Raw genomic sequence first — 20,223 nt, 5'->3', positions numbered from 1 at the left:
TTGAAAGGCTTCTTCATGACTCAACTTTCTCACATAACCAGAATCAACCAGTTTCTGAATCTCTCCTTCATAGATAAGGGCCTGCTCTGGTTTTTCGTGTCAGTTGGCGCTCTGACCATCGGAGGGATGACATAACTGCCACTTTAGGAGCATTGAACAAGGGTGCATGCTTTGAGCGAAGTAGAGGAGTGGCATATTTAGAGACACCATTCACAGTCTCTCTTGTCGTCAACCGGTTAAGACAATCTAGGGCATACTGGTCTTGTTTGGACCGTATAATTGTTTTCTCACTCTTATAGGGGAACACGTCCACTTGCCATAACCGCTCTACATCCTGTTGGAGTTGAGAGGTAATGGAAACTCCAGAAAGAAACAGACACTGGGTTTCAGTCTCATTTGATTGAGCCGACGATACTGGAACTTGAAGAGCCCATCCCAATCTGGTATGAACTGCGGCTGGTCCCCCATGAGGGCTAAGACGAACCTTCTCCACTGGAGCTAAAAGATACGGATGATCAGCACCAATCAAAAGCATAGGCTGGACTTTATTAAATGTTTCCAGTGGAACTCCCTTTAGATGGTTGAATCGTTTTAAAAGGCTAGAAATGGGATAGGATTGCTAAGGAAGGCCCAATCCCTGTGCAGTGAAAGCCCCTTGGATCTGATAATTCTTATTAGAATTTGCTGGAGAAATTGTAAAGCTTACACTGGCTCCTCTCAGGACCTCTGTGTCTTGACTCACAGTTCGTAGCACCAATGATTCAGCTGTGCCCTTTAATCCAAGTTGCTGTGCTGCTAGAGGTAGAAGCATTGTCCTTTCAGAACCGTCATCTAAGATGGCATAAGTCTCCATACATCTACCATTATGGCTCAGCAGGACTTTAACTACTTTCAGTACAACTCTTGGGGAACAGCTTGGGCGACTAAGCAGGAAAACACCAGAGTCTGGCTTCTTCTGATTCACCTCATGTAGAATTCCCAGATGTTTACCTTTACATTTCCGACAGCCTTTCTTTAGGTCACACCGAGAGGCCTGATGAGCCCTACCACATCTCCAACAGCAATGATGCTCTGTAATCCATTTTCTCATATTCTCCAGATCAAGCAGGCTAAAAGCTTGGCATCTACTGAGGTGATGATCATCACTTTTACAGAATGGACATGGGAACCTCAGCAACTCCTTTCCCTCAAAATTGGAATTTTGGACGGGACTAAAAGAATCACTGATCTTTTCTACTGGAACACCACTCACTCCATGAAGAATAGTTGTAGTTGGTGGATACTGCCTTAGTTTCCTCCCCATCTGGTAATGGTCATTAGGTTTCGGCCGGACAACACCGACTTGTCCTACTATTGCTTGACAGTCTGCTTCCTCTTGCAGCCATGAAGAGAAATTCACCAAGTTATTGGGTTCTCCTGGTCGAGTGGCTCTACTATGCCGGATGTAATTAGCAACTTGTTCAGGGGGGAGTTTACTCAATAGTTTCTGTACATGAGAAGCACAGGCCAACTCTGCTGCTCCTTCACCTTCACCCCAAGACTGTACATCCCCACCAAGGCACGAATACGAACTGCTAAGCTACTGAAAGCTTGTGAATCACCAGTTTTAATGGTTGGGAGGCCCATAATCTCAGCAATTTCTCTCAAAACTAATTGATGTGGCTGACCATATTTCTGCTGGAGGGCTGCCCACGCTGCCCTGAATGGCAGAGGATGGTTAGAATAAGCCAAAACTAAGTTGCGTGCTGATTCTAATTTTAAATGGTCTAGGAGAATATGGTATTTGTACTGCTCAGTCTCATCTGGGGGTAGTAAATTCTCCAGAGCCATCTTTAACATTATGAATTGTTTAGGATCCTCCTTATAAAGATATGGAAATGAAGGACCTTCAATTCGAGAAGATCTTGAAAGATAGCTTACTTGGGCTCTTGGATCATATCCTGTTTGAAAACTTGAAACAGGCTGTTGGACTGAAGACTGAGAAACATAAGGTATAGGATTATTCTCTTGTATCTCGTTACTTTGTTGTTGCACAATAGGTCTCACAAGAAGAGGTGAAGGTAAACTGGGCATAGCTAATGGTAGTGAAGACTGAACATCTTGATTCCCCTGCTGGACACAATTGGTCATATTTCCACTTTGAGCTGTAATGGGTACAGATGGTGTAATCGTGCCAGAGGCCAGATATGTAGAAGAAACAGGTAATTGACTAATAGGAGGTTCAGATCTAACCACCGAATTATGCAAAGCCTGCTGTGAAAATGGTGGATACGGAGATGACATAAAACCTTGGGAATCTTGTGCTTCTTGATGGACAGCATTCATAGGAACTGACAAATGGCTTGGATACAAAGGACCTGGTACTGGTGGCCAAAAACTAGGATAAACTGGGCCAAACAATGGTGGATTCATAGCCCAAGGAGGGATTGGTGGCTGCACTGCAGGTCTAGATGCATGAGACTGTCCTGATAACTGATGATACGCATCAACCCAAGGGTTTAGAGCATACCAATCAGGGGCCATGAACTGACTTGCCGGATGCTGTGAACTTCCCATCAAAGTAGACAAATGAGGAGCACAAGGGCTCCGATCTGCAAGTAATTGCCTTGACACTGGATGGCTAACAACATTCACATCAGTAGGGACTTGATTTACGTGTAAAACATTCAAATCAGGAGCCAAATGGGATTGAGGAGTCAACACCATAGAAGAAGGTGGAAGAAGAGAGGATGCTCTACTCATACATGGCGGTGACTTTAACTCGGAACCAACTTTCCCATGATGTTGTTCCTGTAGATGAACTCGAAGTTCTTGAGCTAATGCTGCAGCTGAATCAGTCACCGTACAAGGGACGAGAGAATCCTTATCAGGTAAGGGTGGTGCAGATAAATCTTTGCTACCTTCTTCAGATGACCAAGAACTTCCTGAAGAACACATCCGATTCACTTTGGAATTTATCTGCTTCACACTTCGGCCTAATTCCATTACGAACTTCTTTAACTGCTTCATTTCCAGTAAGACAGGGTCACAAGGTTCAGAATGACTCTCTCTGGCATATTCAATACTGCTTTGGACTGGGGCTGAGGAAACTGACTGACTGGCTCGAGGAGGCTTCGAGGGCAGTAAGGTAGTCTCATAGTCCTCAAGATAGACTGGAGGCTTGGTCTGTCTTGAAGACTCTCGCCGAGGTGGTACATGGCATTGGTTAGTATGTTGCTCTTGGTCCATTGGAATGCTCATTTCCAGCTCGAAGGACCATGTAAAAGACTTTTAGGATACTGCTTATTCGTAGGGGGAGCATCACAATGGGATGTCAGTTAAAACACCTTGAGACAACATCCATTTGCATGTTTATTTCACCAATACCAGTACATCATTCTTTCCACAGGTGTATCAGACTGGTTTCTGAACTTAAACAAGATAAACAAATAAAGATAAACAATCAAAGGAATTACAAACAAAATCCAAACCATACAAAACAAACAATAAACTTACATCTGTACACAGCCACAACACCATATGAAAGAATCCAGAGCAGTCAACAAGGAGTGAACTGATTGCTTCTTCTTCTTCTTCTTCTTCTTTTTGATTGGCGGTTTTCAACTATTTCTTGTGCATTACCGCCACCACTGGACTGAAGTAGGCACGGGAGTTACTAACTATTCCCAAACTAAATATACCAGCACGTTAAACTAATATAATAATAATAATAATAAAAAAAAAAAAAAAAAAAAAAAAAACACTTATATCCTTTTTAACAGGCCTGTACTTTTCAAAAAAAGAAGTAATAAATCAAAATTTTCCCTTGAGCTTCTTTTCAATAGTGTTTTAATTTCTAACGACATTTTCTTTGTTTTCAACTCATTAACAAGCCTCTGCCTTGCCTCATTGTATTTATGACAGTGCATTATTACATGCTCTACTGTTTCAGGTATATTGTTCTGGCAATACTCACAATTTCCATCTCCATGCTTTTTTATTAAGAACATTGTACTATTCAGCTTTGTATGACCCAACCTCATCCTTGTTAGTATAATTTCTTCCTGTCTTGATCTGGTTATTTGTGTGTCTTTTCCCACTTTCCCTTGTATCCTATAAAGATGTCTTCCTGTGTACCCATTATCCCAAATATGCTGCCACTTTTTAATCGTTTTCGCCTTTACTATACTTTTTATTTCTGCTTTACTGTACTTTACATCTACATCTATATTGCTTTTGTCTGTAGCTCTCTTTGCATGCTCATCGGCCAGTTCGTTACCCTCTACTCCTATATGGGCTGGAACCCATAAGAATGTCACCCTCCTTCCTGATGCTTGTATTCCACTTGCCAGCTGTAAAATTTCGATTAAAATATCTTCCCTTGAATCAGACCGATAATTCTGAACACTAAACATTGCTGAACTTGAATCAGAGGCAATCACTGCCTGCAGACAATTGTTAGACTCTATCCACACGAGTGCTAACCATATGGCAACCAGTTCAGCAGTATACACTGATAGGTCATCATTTATCCTTTTTGCCTTTGCTATTCCCATCTCAGGGATTACATAAGCTACCCCTACTCTATTTTCAATATTTTTAGACGCATCTGTAAAAACCTTTACACACTCTTTGTATTTTCCTGTTATATAATTTCTTACCCCATACTTATCCACTCCATCTTTATTTCTTTCCTCCAACAGTCCTAAATCAACCCTCAATTCTTCCAACATCCAAGGAGGCACTACTGGATATGCTACTGTAGGGCTGATGTTCAGTGACCCAATTCCCATGTTATTCACCTTATCTTTTATAACCCACCCATAACTTTTAACTTTCATACTTTCTTTTTCCTGACATTCTCTTAATACTGTCTGAGACATGTGGTTCTCTTTATGACCCCTGATGTTTGCCCAGTATACCAGTGCTAGCTGGTCCCTCCTCAAATGCAGTGGCATCTCACCCACCTCTACTTGAATTGCAGCTACTGGAGAAGTTTTTATTGCACCACTAATTATCCTCATTGCTTGATTTTGCATACCATCAAGTTTGCTCAAGCTTGTCTTGGAGGCTGATCCATATGCTATACAGCCGTAGTCAAACACTGATCTCATTAGACCTGTATAGATGGTTTTCAATGCTGACCTTGTAGCACCCCAATCTATCCCGCATAGACACCTCATGACATTTAGTATCCTTTTACATTTTTCTACCATCTTTCGGATGTGACATGCCCATGTTAACCTCTTATCAAACCAGACTCCCAGATATTTAAAGATCTCAACTAGAGCTGAAACAATCGATTATTAAAATAGTTGTCAACTAATTTAGTCATCGATTCGTTGCTAAATAACTTTTATTTGCCGTAAGCGGCTCATTTCGTGCATATTTCAAATCTGCGGTGACCAAAGTGTGGCAGTAATGAGCCACCGGAGGTTTTACTCAGCCAGTACAACAGGAGAAGTAGCGAATAGCCAATAGCTGGCCTTGTTTTATGTCACGTGCTTCCCGAACAGCGTCTCTGCAGCCATAGACATCATATGATGTCTATGTCTGCAGCATTCAGCGTGATGTGGGAGTACTTTACATTGAGCCTTTAAAAAAGAAGAGTAACCTGTAAACTCTGCACTACTGCACTGTTTAAGGGGACGTTCACATATCGCGTCTTTTGCGCGCTCAAGTTCGTTATTTCCAACACCGCACCGCATCGAGTTAAAAACATTTCAACTTTTCAGAATGCAGCAACCGCACCGCGGGTCATGTGACAAGAACTAACCAATCAGCTTCATCCTTTCTCGTAACAACGTTAAAAGCTCAGTCAAGATGAAAGGAACAGCTGATCATAGTTGTATATGGATTTCCATTTTGAAATAAATTTAGTAGCAGAGCTACTGCAAGCGATTTTTGAGCTGCAAATCCATTTATCCTTTGCTGAAATTTCCGCGTCTTCAAGGAGAGAGCACGTCATGGTTGCTTATCAAAGGCAGACGCCTCAGGGGCGCTTCTGCGCGAGCGCTTTGGAAAGAAGGAGAAAGCGGTGCGCCTAGCGTTTTCCACGCGTTTTTAGGCGCGATTTGTGAACGGCCCCTAAGACTTTCATTTGTGCAGATTCTCCAGTACAATGTTGTTTGCAAATGTTTAGTCGTAAAAGCTGATAACATTGCTTTTTAACAGTTAACATTTAAAGCTTTACAAACATGTTCTGTGATCAGTTTGTCGTTTACCAGTTCAAAATTCAGTCGTGCAGCCTAATTATGACTGAATGAGAGAGGTAAATGTAGATATTTGAAATGCACTTTTTTTTCTAAGTATTATTCACTGCTCTTTTTCACACAGCAGGTTTTTTGTGTGTGTCCTATTTTTTTTTTCTGGACAACCTTCTGATGGATTTTACTTTAAATTGTGAGTTCCATTCAGGTTTCATGCCATTGGCACTTTTTTTGAAGGATTGTTTACAATTTCACAGCAAAAGCTATAAAGCTTTTTCCCAGTATATAATAAAATACAATGCACTGCAATTTTATTCTGTTTTATCCTTATTCTTCATGAAAATATGTTCTGAAAGATTCCTTAATAAGCTTTGTTCGGGATGTTAAACTACTTTAGGAGCCCCAAGGACTGCCATGGTGAAAACATTATTTGAAATCTCCTTGTGAAATTTGCTAGAGTATGGGTCAGTGTTCTGATTGCAGAAGAGTTCGACAAAGGATTACTAACACAATAAAACAACTCCAGGTATATTTTTGATGAGGATATGACAGTGCAAAATGGTTAAAATCTCTTAAATCTATGCTGAATGATAAAGACCATTTATTAATAATTTACTTGGGGAAAAAATGGGAAAAACTAAAATATAAGTACATAAACCGATTAATCGATTAATCGTAAAAATAATCGACAGATTAATCGATTATCAAAATAATCGTTAGTTGCAGCCCTAATCTCAACCCTCTCCAACTCTTTACCTGACACCATTATTTTTAATTCTCTGCAAATTTTTTTCCTTGTAAAGAACATAACCTTTGTCTTCTCTATTGAGATTCTAAATCCCCATTTCACTCCCCATTGCTGAACTACATTCACAGCATCTTGCATCTTACGCACAATAAACTCAATGTTCCTTCCCTTCTTCCACATTGCACCATCATCCGCAAATAACGCTACTCCATCTAGGCCATGCAAGTCTTTAAATATCTGGTCTATCATAATTACAAATAATAAAAGGACTCCCAATGCTTCCTTGAGGGGTTCCATTTTCTACTCTAAAACTCTCACTTATTTCCCCATCAATTTTAACTCTCACTGTTCTTTCAGATAAGAAGTCTCTGACCCACTGATAAATCCTTCCCCTAACTCCCATCTGATTTAATTTAATTAATAGTCCTTCTGTCCACATCATGTCATAGGCTTTCTCGATGTCAAAAAACACTGCCACTACAGTCTCTTTATTCACTTGGGCCTTTCTAATGGCTTCCTCCAGGCATACCACTGGATCCATAGTACCCCTTCCCCTTCTAAAACCACTCTGGTAACATTGCAACAATCCTTTTGACTCCACCCAATACATCAGCCTATCATTTATCATTTTCTCCATTGTCTTACCCATCTGCGATGTCAATACTATAGGTCTATAACTGCTTGGACTATGAGGGTCTTTCCCTGGCTTCTTAATTGGTACAATGATAGATTCCTTCCACTCTTTAGGGATAACTCCCTCCATCCATATCTTATTATACAACTTCAACAAGACATCCTTACCACTATCACTCAGATTCTCTAACATTGAGTAGCATATAGTGTCTTTTCCTGGGGCTGACTTTCCTAACTTCTTCAGTGCTCTATTCAATTCTCCTTTTGTGAATTTCTCATTCAGTGAACTGATTGCTGCTCTAAAGCAACCCTTTTTAAAGGCCCTTAATTGGAGTCAGAATAGGGTGCAGCTGTCAACAATGGGTGGAGCTACAATTACTATGTCATGGGTTTTTCAACATGATATATTATTGAAACTATACTTATTCTATAATACTATAAAAACTTTCTAATTAAATAAAATTAATAGAAAATTGCCCAAATAAAACATTTCAAATACATTTACTGTGTTGTGCAGTTGTTGTTGTTTTTTTGTTGCTTATGTGCAATATTAACATTTATCATTTTTGTTTACTTTTGTGTGATGTTTTGGATTATCATTTGATCTCCAGTTTAAAATCTCTGCCCTTAAGCAAAGTCAAATCTAAACAAACCAAAATGCCATTTGAAACCCAGAACTAATGGATTAAATCTCCTTTATTCTTTTGATTTAGTGCATAACAACATTGCATCCTATCATGAGGTCCCCTGATGCTGGAAAACAGCTGTCAGCTATGAATAGCAGAGGCCATGCTGGTGGGGTAATTGTAATTCAGTGTTTATCATGTAAATAAAAGAAGAAAGGCCATCGAAACAGGTGTTGGTATGCACCGGGAGGGCCATGTGCTGTTCGCCCTGCTCTGCGTAAAGTTTCTCTAATGCTCCTGCTCTCAATTTCTAACATTACAACACACAAGAGGGGAGGGGAGCATTGTGGTAGGGATTAGAAAGGGAGGTGGGCATGAGTTCATGTATGCGTATTTATGTGTGCACGTGTGGCTTGAGAATGATGGAGTGCATTAATATTGCATGATGCAAAAGTGCCTTTTTTGTTATTTTTAAATTAGTGCCTCATTATTTCCCCATTCACGATAACCTATCATATGTACCGGGCTGCTCTTTCCTTTTTTATGAGGAAATGGTTGTTGCGTGTTGCTTGGTGACTGCACAACACCACTGACGTGTGAAGGTGAAAATGTCCCTGTGGTTTGTGGGTAGTGGTCACTTCAAAGACCCGCTGATAAGATGTTTGGAGCTTAGCGGCCTTTGAAGACAGGAGCTGAATCCTGTCCTTAAGGGTTTTGAAGCTTAGCCAATGACTCCAACGCTGTCTGCTCCGCCCAGCTTAAATGCACAGTCCTGGACCTTCGTGTAGGGGGCAGCCAACATTAGAACTGGAGAGGGCCACAATTCCCTCAACAGTGACACGCACTTAGCTCCCTGACACTAGAGAGTATATGTGCGTTTGTGAAAACCTTCCCTCACTTGATAAGTGCACAACATTAACTTTAGACTTGGCCCTGAAAAAGCCATTCTTTTATGCCACTTGCCAGTATACTCTGGGACTGGCTATCAGCCATTTTTACAAAAACAGGCATCAAAGGCTACAATGGGCAGGTTAGTGTGTGTGTTTATATTATATATATATATATATATATATATATATATATATATATATACATTATATAGAAGAGATTTGAATTTGTTTTTGCGGTTTGTCTGAAGATCTGCTTTTGAAAAGTGTGATTGGTAATATAAAAACACAAGATATTTTAAATACAACCTGTGTTTGTCAGTGTTTGCTTCAATTTCAAAAACTTCTTGCACAAATTTACATATAAGTAGAAAAACAAATTGTATTCTCTTGTAAAGCATGTTAGGGGGAAGTCGTGGCCTAATGGTTAGAGAGTCGGACTCGCAATCGGAGTTCTCGCAATTCGAGTCTCGGGCCGGCAGGAATTGTAGGTGGGGGGAGTGCATGTACAGTGCTCTCTCCACCCTCAATACCATGACTTAGGTGCCCTTGAGCAAGGCATTTAACCCCCTAACTGCTCCCCGGGCGCCGCAGCATAAATGGCTGCCCACTGCTCCGGGTGTGTGTTCACAGTGTGTGTGTGTTCACTGCTCCGTGTGTGTGCACTTCGGATGGGTTAAATGCAGAGCACAAATTCTGAGTATGGGTCACTATACTTGGCTGAATGTCACGTCACTTTCAATAACCTACACTGTAGAAAAAAAAGTTGTAAATAAATATTATTGGAGTATGTTTTACAAGGAGATATGGTTTCAGTTTTTCTACTTAAAATGTAATTAGGGCTGCTCCAATCACGATCGGCCGATCGTTAATGCGCATCTCACGCATCTCATCTGAGGGAATTTACCGCTGATTAGAGAACCGGCTTTACTGAAGAGATGCGCATAACGATTGGCCGATCGTGATCGGAGCAGCCCTAAATGTAATGCTTAACTCAATGTGTTACTTGCCATGTCTTTTTAATTGTGATATTCACTGTTAATTTCTGAGTGTACATAACTTCTATACCAGATTTGCTGGTGTGATTTGTTAGTTTGAGTGTGTTTTAGACCACCTATTCTTAACCTTGGGCCGTGAGTGCACCTGGAGGGCCGCAAAAAACTTTCCGTTTTTCACCTGTGGGCCGCGAGGGCCGCGGGACCAAGCAAATTAACAGAATGACCACTGTTATCCATGAGACAGTTACAATATACCATCCCACCACTAGTGGCAGTAATGCCTCAGTTGTTTAACAAGCACTAATAAGCAGAAGAAGACATTCAGTTAACCATAGCCTGTAGCAAAAGTTACGCCTGTTACACCCCTGATTTCCACTGCACACGTAGACCTGCGGCGCGTTACGGCTCCCACGCTGCTACCGGTGTTGTGCCCAATTTCGACCCCCTGCCAAATTATTACCCCCCTTGTTCAAATCGCTACCTGATTGCCGAATCCTAACCCCACACCTAATCCTAACCCCTCCCCCACACCAACTCATAAACCTACCAATAATAGGGGGGTAATAATTCGGCAGGGGGTCGAAATTGGGCACAACACCGGAACTGATCGCGGTCACTCTAGTTTATGCTTGTGTTTACACCAGACACTTTGTGCCACTTTTCAAAAGCGTCCCAGAAGTAGCTCTCCACGCCACTTCGCTAAAGATAGGCGCCTAGTCTATTTCTGACGCACCCCGCATCCAAACCGCACAGCAAAAAAAAAAATTGAATTAATCGTATTTCACATTATTATATTCATGCTAGGAGGCCAGAAATAGATGACAAGAAGTTCATCCTTAAAGTTGAAAAACCTCACATTATTATATGACACCACAGATCCTTTTTACAAGGACAATTAAAAAAGGGAAGTGGTGTGGAGTTTAATTGCAGGAGTTGCATGACTGGAATAAACATAATCAAACCGGACAAAACATTAACATTTAGCCAACCATGTTAGAACAAAAAGAAATCAAGAAAAGCAATGTTGGACCCTAGACTGTAGTGTTGGACAGGCAAATCGCGTTAATTTTAAATATTTGTGATTGCCTAACAAGAAAATTAGGCTAAATGTTGTATTTAAATTTGTTGCCGCTTGCTTGAGCAACTTATTATACAAACCTAGAAGTCAAGTGCTTGAATAATACGTTGTTTATATTTGAGTTTATACTAATGCACTGCAGACGGAGTATGTGTAAAACATGCAGAGAAATTTTTAAAGTGGAGAAGGGGAGACCTAATCTTATTGCAGCCATGGCCACAGACATACAGCATCAGTTGCAAGAAAGAATAAAAAGCAGCCCATATTTTTTTTTTTTTTTTTTTTAGCAGATTATAAAGCTATATTTTTTCATTTGCACTGTATTTCAATTTTCATTTAACTTTATTTAGTTTGAAAAATAAAATTTTTAATTTATTTTAGGAAAACATTTTATTGTTTTTATTTTATTTATTTTTATATATATATATATATATATATATATTTTTTTTTTTTTAAAGTAAAATTTGTCAAATCTTACTGATTTTGTGTGTTAATATGCCTGACTTGAGCCTTTTAATTTTGTTCTTGATGCAGATTGATTTGTTCCCTGAACTGTTGTGTGTTTGGCATCTTGTTGTATGTGCAGGTTTATATACACAATAATATTGAACTGTTAAACTGCAAATGGATTTCATTTAGTTATTGAATACAAATCAAACCAAGGGTGAGATCAATAAACCAATACAGTGCTAATATTTGATTGGGCCCTGGGCCACTTTGTACGGTAAAATTTGGGCCCCGACATTAAAAAGGTTAAGAACCCCTGTTTTAGACTCTTGTCTGACTGGAAGACAAGCTAGCTGACCAGCTAAACTAGTGAAAACTAGCAGGAAAGGTATAAAGTAAAACTTAACAGCAAAGTCTGAGTTTCTGGTAAAATATTATTGTATTTCTTCTGTGGTGGATTTTGAAACATGACCCTCTTGACCCCTTTGTACACTTGTTAGTCCCTAGGGGCTGTTTTCCGAGTCAGTGGCAGCTCTATTGCTGAGCTAATGCGTCACGCTAATGAGTGCTAACATTGACAGCAGACCGCATTAGCCCCACCCAGCCTGCACTCTGAGAGGTGATAGGGTTGACTGCTTCACCTTTTCTTCTCCACCTCAGTGGTTTAATTGCTTGGGCTAAAGCTCTTGTTACTTTTCTCTCTTTCTTTCCCATTTTTCTGTTGTTTACTCAGATTTGCTGACTGAAAAGTGGTCACAAAATCTTCAGAGGCCTTGAGGCAATAGAAGGTTTGGGGATGCAGAATATGCTTTTGATTCTCACTTTCTTCACAGGAGAGTAAAAATGTAGCCTGTGGATTTGGAGGGGATTTGAGAGATTTTGAGTTTCTTTTTCAACTTGTCATGTAGCCATATATCTGGGTGGTGTCATGCAGAGTGGTTTATCTACATACATGCTTTACTTTAGATCTATTATGTTGCTTTACCCTAGGACAGCCATTGATTCTTTATTTATTTTTGGCCTAAAAATGAACTTGACTTGGGGAAAGGAGCAAACTGATACTGATTGGCTCATGAAACTGCTAATTAATCCAACATAGAATCATTGGAAAAATGTACTTCAAAACTCCAAACACACATACAGTATACAACACTATTCTCTGTAGTTTACAGTTGAAATTTACACCAGTGGAATTTAAACAACTTTTATTGCTTTTCACACAAACTGTAATAGGGCAGTGGAAAATTATTGTTAATTAAACATTTATTTTGATGTGTTTCTTTGCACAGCAATTTTGATTTGTAAACTATGTTTGCATTCAGGGTCGTAGCCATCATTTCAGAATTGAGTGGGACAGAATATCAAGCGTAATGCCATTTTATTCTGACATTTATATAATTGATGCAATTTATTTTTACAGCGCAAAAAAAATTCTTAAAAGCCAGTTTATCTCCTCTCACTTGTGAAGTTTCTTTTGTTTGCTGTGCATCCTCATGTTTTCTGTTTAGCCCTTACAAAAAAATCAGAATTAAACCTCAACAATCACCATTTTCATTTTAATTAGTAATGTTACTTAATAGTTATGGTTCATCTGTTTCTTAGAAAACTGAACATGCTTTTAGGATCACTAAATGGACATTTTACTTTGAAACAAGAAGTAACGTAATATAATTTAGCAGATATGTCGCCACAGGCATGTTTTTTCAAATGAGGCTGAGTTGAGATAATCACATAAAGAGGTCACTTTATTGTTGTATTGGGTTTTCATATGGATTGGTTTTTATACAATCTTTTCTTGTTTAGTCATTGGCCATTTATTTAATGACTAAAGTGTACAAAACCTCAGAGAAGATATGCACAAACTCACAAAATTATTATTCTTTGCAGATGCAACTCATTGTCAGACAGTAACCGCTCCAGGCTAAATGCAGGATATCAACAAGTCTCTGATCGTACTCCTCTGATTTCTCCCCATTCCCAATATGCCTCTGGAGATCAGGTGGCCCAAATAAACACATGCAATCTGTCACTGCCCACAACTGATAGACAAAAGAGTCACCCTCATGCAGTTTTCCATCTATTTTGTTGCATCATTTACCAGAAATAAACCATCTAATATCATGTAGAAAACAAGTTTTATGGATGAACAAAATGACTAAGGGAAAATTAACCACATCCTTGAAAAAACAGAGCAAATCAAGTGAAATCAAACAAAAGTGAACAGCATCTCAGCCCCTGATTTTTGAGAAGCTCATGTTTCTGGTTTGCTTGGCATGCAGGGTTTAGCCTGATCATCCATCTTTAGTGATGCTGTCATTGTGTTTTTTGTGTGTTTTTGGTTAAAGGTTGCTGGCCCCTTTGGTTTAAAAGCACAGTGTGAGTCTCAGTAGAAGCTCTCAGTTAATTGTGACTGTTCTTGTAGTGAGTTATAGGCTTTTTGGCCTCTTCATCACATGAGAAGCCAACAGTAATCCAACCCGCAGAAGCAGGGATGGTTTTCCTGGTTTTGTGCACAAGTCATCCATTGGAACCCTTAAATCATTTTCGGGTATCAAACCAAGTAAACAAACATAGATAAAACAAATCAAAGGAAGCCTTTTAAAATGCTCCAATCGTATGTTTGGTGTACATAAGCGCTAAAAAGATTACATCAAAGGACAATGATGTCAAAGAGGAGACTGGACAGACATGTAAGGACGAGTCTTCTGTCACTGTGGACTGATGAGGACCAACAGGTCTTTGAATTGAGAAATGGCCTGTCTTTTGTGGAGGAATGTATGGCACAGGGTTATCAGCACTAGACGATCCCTCAGAGCTCAGCAATAGCTCAGAAAAAGTTTCTCAGATCCGTCTTACTGACTAGATGAGCTGTTGGAAATGCAGCCTTTAAATTCTTAGCCGTATAGTTTGATTTAAAAACAACCGATTCACAGAGATTTAATGTTCTTTTAAATAATGGGGGACACGCAGGGTGTTGGTCATGTGATTAATCATGTCTGGCTTTATTCCTTGGGGCTCCCTTGTTAAAAGTCTTTCTTTGTTGGAGGCCCATTGAAGAGCTCTGTGTATTTTTCTTAAATTAATTTAATGACTTACAAACAAACTATCTTTTAAAAGTTTTAAATCTAGATTCAAAATGACCTCTAAATATCGTCATATCCTCGAAAATATGAAGTTCTGTAAATCGCAGTTTCTTATGTCAATTAGAGCTGCTCTAAAGGATTCTGTGAGTGAAAATGCAGACATTGGTTCAGCAGGAGGGAGCCACTGCAGTTGAATCATTGAGGGGAAAGTCTCCCAGAATCCTTTGTGTCAGGTCGCCCCATGACCTACTGTTTCCACATACCCAGGCTCCGTAATGGTAAATGTGCTGCGCTATTGGTTTTCTGTATTCATTCCTGCTGCATGGAAACTAATTTCCACTTGAAGAGGAGCTCAGCTGGAGAGAGAAAAATAGAGTGTTTGAGACTGGGACAGAAACTGGTACAGAGCGCAGAGAGAGAGTCTTTCCCCGATTATATTTGTATTCATTTTATACTATTTCATTAAAGGAATATTTCACCAGAAATGTCATTATTTAAACTTAAGATTTGTGTATTTTAATTGCATTTAAAAGTTCCATCCATTTGGATTTCACATTTTTAGCAAACAAACTAATAATCTTAATATGCAGCATATTTGTCAGTCATACATAAATGAAACATGAATGAGATTTTGTAACATTATTAATGCACTTGCTTTATATGTTTTAAATACACAGTAACAGCTTTATATATTTATCATTCATAAAAAAAAATTTTCTTTCATACATTTAACCAACTGAATCTTACATGTTCAATAGGAAGCTATCAAACCATGTTCATACTTTTTAACAGATTCAATGTTTTTGTTTTCACAAGTCATGATTCATTTTTGGGGTGTACTCATTATTACTCGCAATTTACTGTTGATTCATATCTGTATGTTTTGAAAAATCTATTCACACTTTCCCCATACCACACACGACACACTATAGAAAAACCACTGACAAACAAAAATGTAATACATTCAAAATCTTCTGAAACCATGCTTTGTGTTCGTTCATTCAAATGTAATTTAATTGGAATTGAACTTGTTTATGGTGCGCTTTTATTTCTAGTGTTTTTGTTTCATTTTCCATTTGAAAGAAGTTGATTCAGTAATTTTATGAATAACAATGCAAAATACCTTTTAATCAACTTTCAATCCATATATATATATATATGTATATATGTTTTTCAGACCTCGTCCCTTGTTTTTTATTTATCTGCTATTCATCCTCGCTGCTGTCTGTCTTTTATCCTCTGCTGCTCATTTTATTGCCTTAAACTTGTCCTTGACCTCTGTTTATTCACTCAGTTTCCTCTCGATTTTATAAGAACCTCATCATTCTGTTGCTCCGTGTAGAGGTGTGGCTCTCTTACACACACACACACACACACACACACACACACACACACACACACACACACACACACACACACACAGTGATAATGACACCCCTGTAGCCACTTGAGGCATATAATTAGAGAGCAGACATGCGCTGACTTTTAACGATAGGTATTCTCCAGGCTTTGGGACTGACCCATGACTGCGCCCTCACATTTACAGTGCATCTCAAAATAAAAGATGCACTCCCTCAGGTTCAGAAATAAAAGGATGATGCAGATTGTTTGGAACTGTACTGCCAGCGGTGTATTATTACAGTTAATCAGTGCTGGTTTACTAAAAGAAGTGGCACTTCTAATTTAACTAAAATTTTCAGTAGCATGACTAGTTGTTTTCAAAATGTAGCGGTTCATGTAACTTAACATTTTGTTCTAAAGCGAGCTGCACAAGCATTTTTAAAATGTATTTTGTCAAACGCTTTTTTTATGTATATTTTTTTTTTGGTGATAGTGTAATTTGAATTGTTCAAATGATATTTGGTCATTCAAATCGAGATTCATATATATCTGATTCTTTTTATTAGTACATGTAGTTTGACAAGATTCAGTTTCAAAGTAGCTTTTTCAACACAGCAGTTAGGCCTAATGATTCTGTGCTGTTTCAGTATTCGTTAATGGTCTTCTTTCGTGATGTTTAGGTTATATTTACATATAAACAAGACAAGTGAGCCAAAAGGAAGCAAATCAGACATAATGTGGGAGCGCTCGGCCTCTCCTGTCTGTTTGGATCTGTAAGATAAATTTGACACGATGACAATAATGTGTTTGTGCCAGGTTTTAATCTTCTGAAATCTTCACAGACTGATCATTCCCTCTGGTGCCTTTCAAGAGGAGCAGACAGTGGAGAATTCAGCAGTGCTATTGTTTTCTGAATCTCACATATTAGTTGTGCTAAATGCAGTCTGTAATATCTTTTAAAAAATTCGGCCTATTGGTCTGCTTTGACTCCCAAAGCATTTCTGGTCTCCAGTTCAAATGAATGATACTGTAGCAAATTTATCATAGATAAAGAGCGCTGTCTTTTGGCTATTGTTCCTCTGTCATTTTTCATCACTTGGAAGAGTGTCATTTATCCTGGAAGAGGGCCAAAGTACAGCATTTCATAGTGTGTTACAAAACGTCCTCGGCGAAGAGACTGTTAGTGTTAGAACCATAGTAAACCTGTTAAATACCAGCAAAGTGTACTTTTGTGGTGACTAATAATTTTACACAATTATTAAGGGTAAATTTTCTTTTTAACTCACTACTTTTTTTTTGCCACAAGACATAAACAATATGAGAGGAAAGTCTCCAGACTTAAGTGTCACATGATATTTCAGAAATAATTCTAAAAGTGAAAGAATAGTGAGTGCTTATGAAATAGTAAGCTTTTTTTTAGTAAACATTAAACATTTTTGCTTTTAAATTCTCCAAAAATTGGTCCCATTGTCTTCCATTGTGCTTCACAGATAAAGGGATAGTTCACCCAGAAATTAAAATTCTGTCATTAGTTACTCATCCTTTATTAAGTTAGTTTCTTTTGCACATACAAATATTTATTGTAGCTTCATAAAATTACAGTTGAACCACTAATGTCACATAGTCTATTTTAACGATGTCCTTACCATCTTTCTTGGCCTTGAACTTGGTAGTTCCATTGCTGTCAATGCAGGGTCAGAAAGGTCTTGGATTTCATCAAAAATATCTTAATTTGTGTTCCAAAGATGACGGAGGTCTTACAGGTTTGGAACGGCATGAGGGTGAGTAATTAATGACAGAATTTTCATTTTTGGGTGAACTATCCCTTTATCTTTTTTTTATTAATGGTAATCTACATTGCTGTTGATTTGACTTGTATTGAACATGAAATATTCATTTAAAAACAAATAAACTGTGCCTCGCTGTCATCTCCACCTTAAATTGAGTTAAAATAACTGACAGATTGTGCATATAAATCAGCATTGTTCTGAGCTCAACATCTTTGAGCAGTCTCATTATAAAACATGCAACCAAGTGTTTGTGTTCCTGTTACAGTTATCCCTTATTAAGCATGTAAATCTGTGTACACAGCTTGCGTAGATACGTGCCTGCCATGTTTAGCACCTCAGAACAGGGTGATTTGCTGCAGATTGGAGGCTCACAGTAGGTTTCCCGGCAAGGACTAAGAGTTTAAGATTTAAAGCAAGACTGTGTGACATGGATTTGCCGTAGCTGGAAGGATTTGGCAGACGTACTTAAGAAACCATTGCTGTCTGACTGCATAGTTTTCTAATCTCTTTTGGGCGCACATCCCCACTGCAGAAAGACTTGCTGCCCTCTCCCACACCGTCTAACACTGTGTTCAAGGAAAAGGCCAGTTGGCTTCAGATATTTGTCTTTTTTTTTTTTTTGTCTCTAGATAAAAAGCTAAAAGCAAAACTAGTCTGTGTACCTATGGATAAATCGAGCTGTTGTGTTTAAATAGCTCAATGTTGTGATTTAACTAGCCTGCCCTTGGGAAGGTGTTTATAGTCCTCACGGTGGATGGCTGCAAATGCCTTGAGACAGAGAAACTTATAGCCCTTTGTTACTGTGTGGAAACATTTAAGTAGTCAAATATTAAAAAGAAAAAGACACCTTTGGTACTTTATTTTCTTTTCTCTTCAGGGCCTCTTCTCAGATTTTCAGTGATCTGTAAACAGACATAAATTTGAGGCCAGGCTTTTTAGGGTGGGTTATATGCTAACAAGACATGAGCATTGTTGTAATCTTGCTTTATGAGCCTCATTATGGAAACAAATTGGAACTGCTCATAAAATGTATACAGCTGCTGTCAGTTACCAGTGAATGAACTTGCTAGTGTTGTAATGCATGAACTGAATGTGTCTGTCCCTCTCACACTTGCAGATCTCGGTGGGTAAACTGCTGCTGTCATTATCATGATCATGATGCAAACCCTGCTCCTCATCCTGAACTTATGTGTCTGGGGTTGTCATTGCAACGCCCGCACAACACCCCGAGTGCACCTGTCATATAGAGGTGAGAAATGTGCAATTTTTCCCTGTTTTTTTTTATTTATTTTTTTTTCCATGCACACACACATTTTTATTTGTATGTGTATTCTTTTTTTGAGGTACCAATACATTATTGGTCTGATATGTAACGAAACCGTTTTTACTATACATTTTTCCATTGTTGGTAATAAAGTGAGTCAATGAGGTGATCATTATTATTAGACCTCATCTCATTATCACATTAAAATCCATAATAACACCTGAAAATAACTGGGTCTGACAAAGTACAACCATTCAGGCAGAAATGTGAAAATGCAACTGCTTTAGAGTTTTTTTTTTTACTCTATATGAAGGAATTTTAAGTGTCATTTCTAGACTTGCAAATGTCAAGGTAATGAAATCATGGAAATAAGAAGTCATGGAAATTTCTATAATGAATATATATATATATTTTTTGTCAAGTACTAAAATATTTAATCAACCAGAAATTGCTGAGGAGTTGGTATTTGTGATTTTTATAAAAATCCAGTAATCACAAACTACTCTATAATTCAGTTCTTGAAATCTATTTAATTACAGAAATTAATTATTATTTAAAATTATTTTTAGTTAATGCCACCATTCCTAGTTTCTGTAATTAAAAAAACTTTGAAAACAAACTGCTTTGTTATTATAGCAAAAAGGCAAGAAATATCTTACATGGCCTAAAATATGGTTAAAAAGTTGGAAAACTACTGACTAGATTTATTTTTTTTTAAATGTTATAATAACATGGGATGGGAGTTTCTAAAAAGAAAATTCTCATTTTCATGTTTTTCCAAATCTGTATGACTTTCATTTTTCTGTGGAACAGTAAATAAGCTGTTTTGAAGAACTGTTTTGTTAATATAATGAAAGTGAAACATCATAAAGACAACATTGGACCCCACTGACTTTCATTGTCTGGACACATAAAAATATATTTTGTGAAGAAAGTCATGCAGGTTTGAAATAGTTAATTTGAAGGGCTCATTTAAGTTTTTTAGGAACTTCTAAACACTTTCTGTCATCAGTGGCATTTTAACGCCTCTCTTTTCTTACTGTTCCTCATGTCAACTCTCTCTCTTTCTCGCTTCCTGTCTTCCGGTGTATGTTTTGAATCTGGCACCAGTATGCCTCATCTCCCAATTAATGCCCCAGA

The 20,223-nt window shown here is 38.3% G+C and overlaps 1 protein-coding gene across 2 annotated transcripts in view; it reads left to right on the top strand.

Annotated features, from left to right (window-relative positions):
• Nucleotides 1-20,223, top strand: part of sema3gb (sema domain, immunoglobulin domain (Ig), short basic domain, secreted, (semaphorin) 3Gb) — a 45,632-nt gene that overhangs the window by 11,365 nt on the left and 14,044 nt on the right. For both annotated transcript variants that reach the window (XM_059503720.1, XM_059503719.1), the window contains exon 2: nt 18,937-19,068. In XM_059503720.1, the coding sequence (XP_059359703.1) occupies nt 18,969-19,068 (100 nt within the window). In that variant the 5' untranslated portion in view covers nt 18,937-18,968. The remainder of the gene's footprint in view (nt 1-18,936; nt 19,069-20,223) is intronic.

The sequence above is a fragment of the Carassius carassius genome, chromosome 21, assembly GCF_963082965.1.
Source record: "Carassius carassius chromosome 21, fCarCar2.1, whole genome shotgun sequence".
NCBI lineage: Eukaryota > Metazoa > Chordata > Actinopteri > Cypriniformes > Cyprinidae > Carassius > Carassius carassius.
Note: the sequence above shows the minus strand (reverse complement) of the source record. Positions and strands in the feature narration are given on the sequence as shown.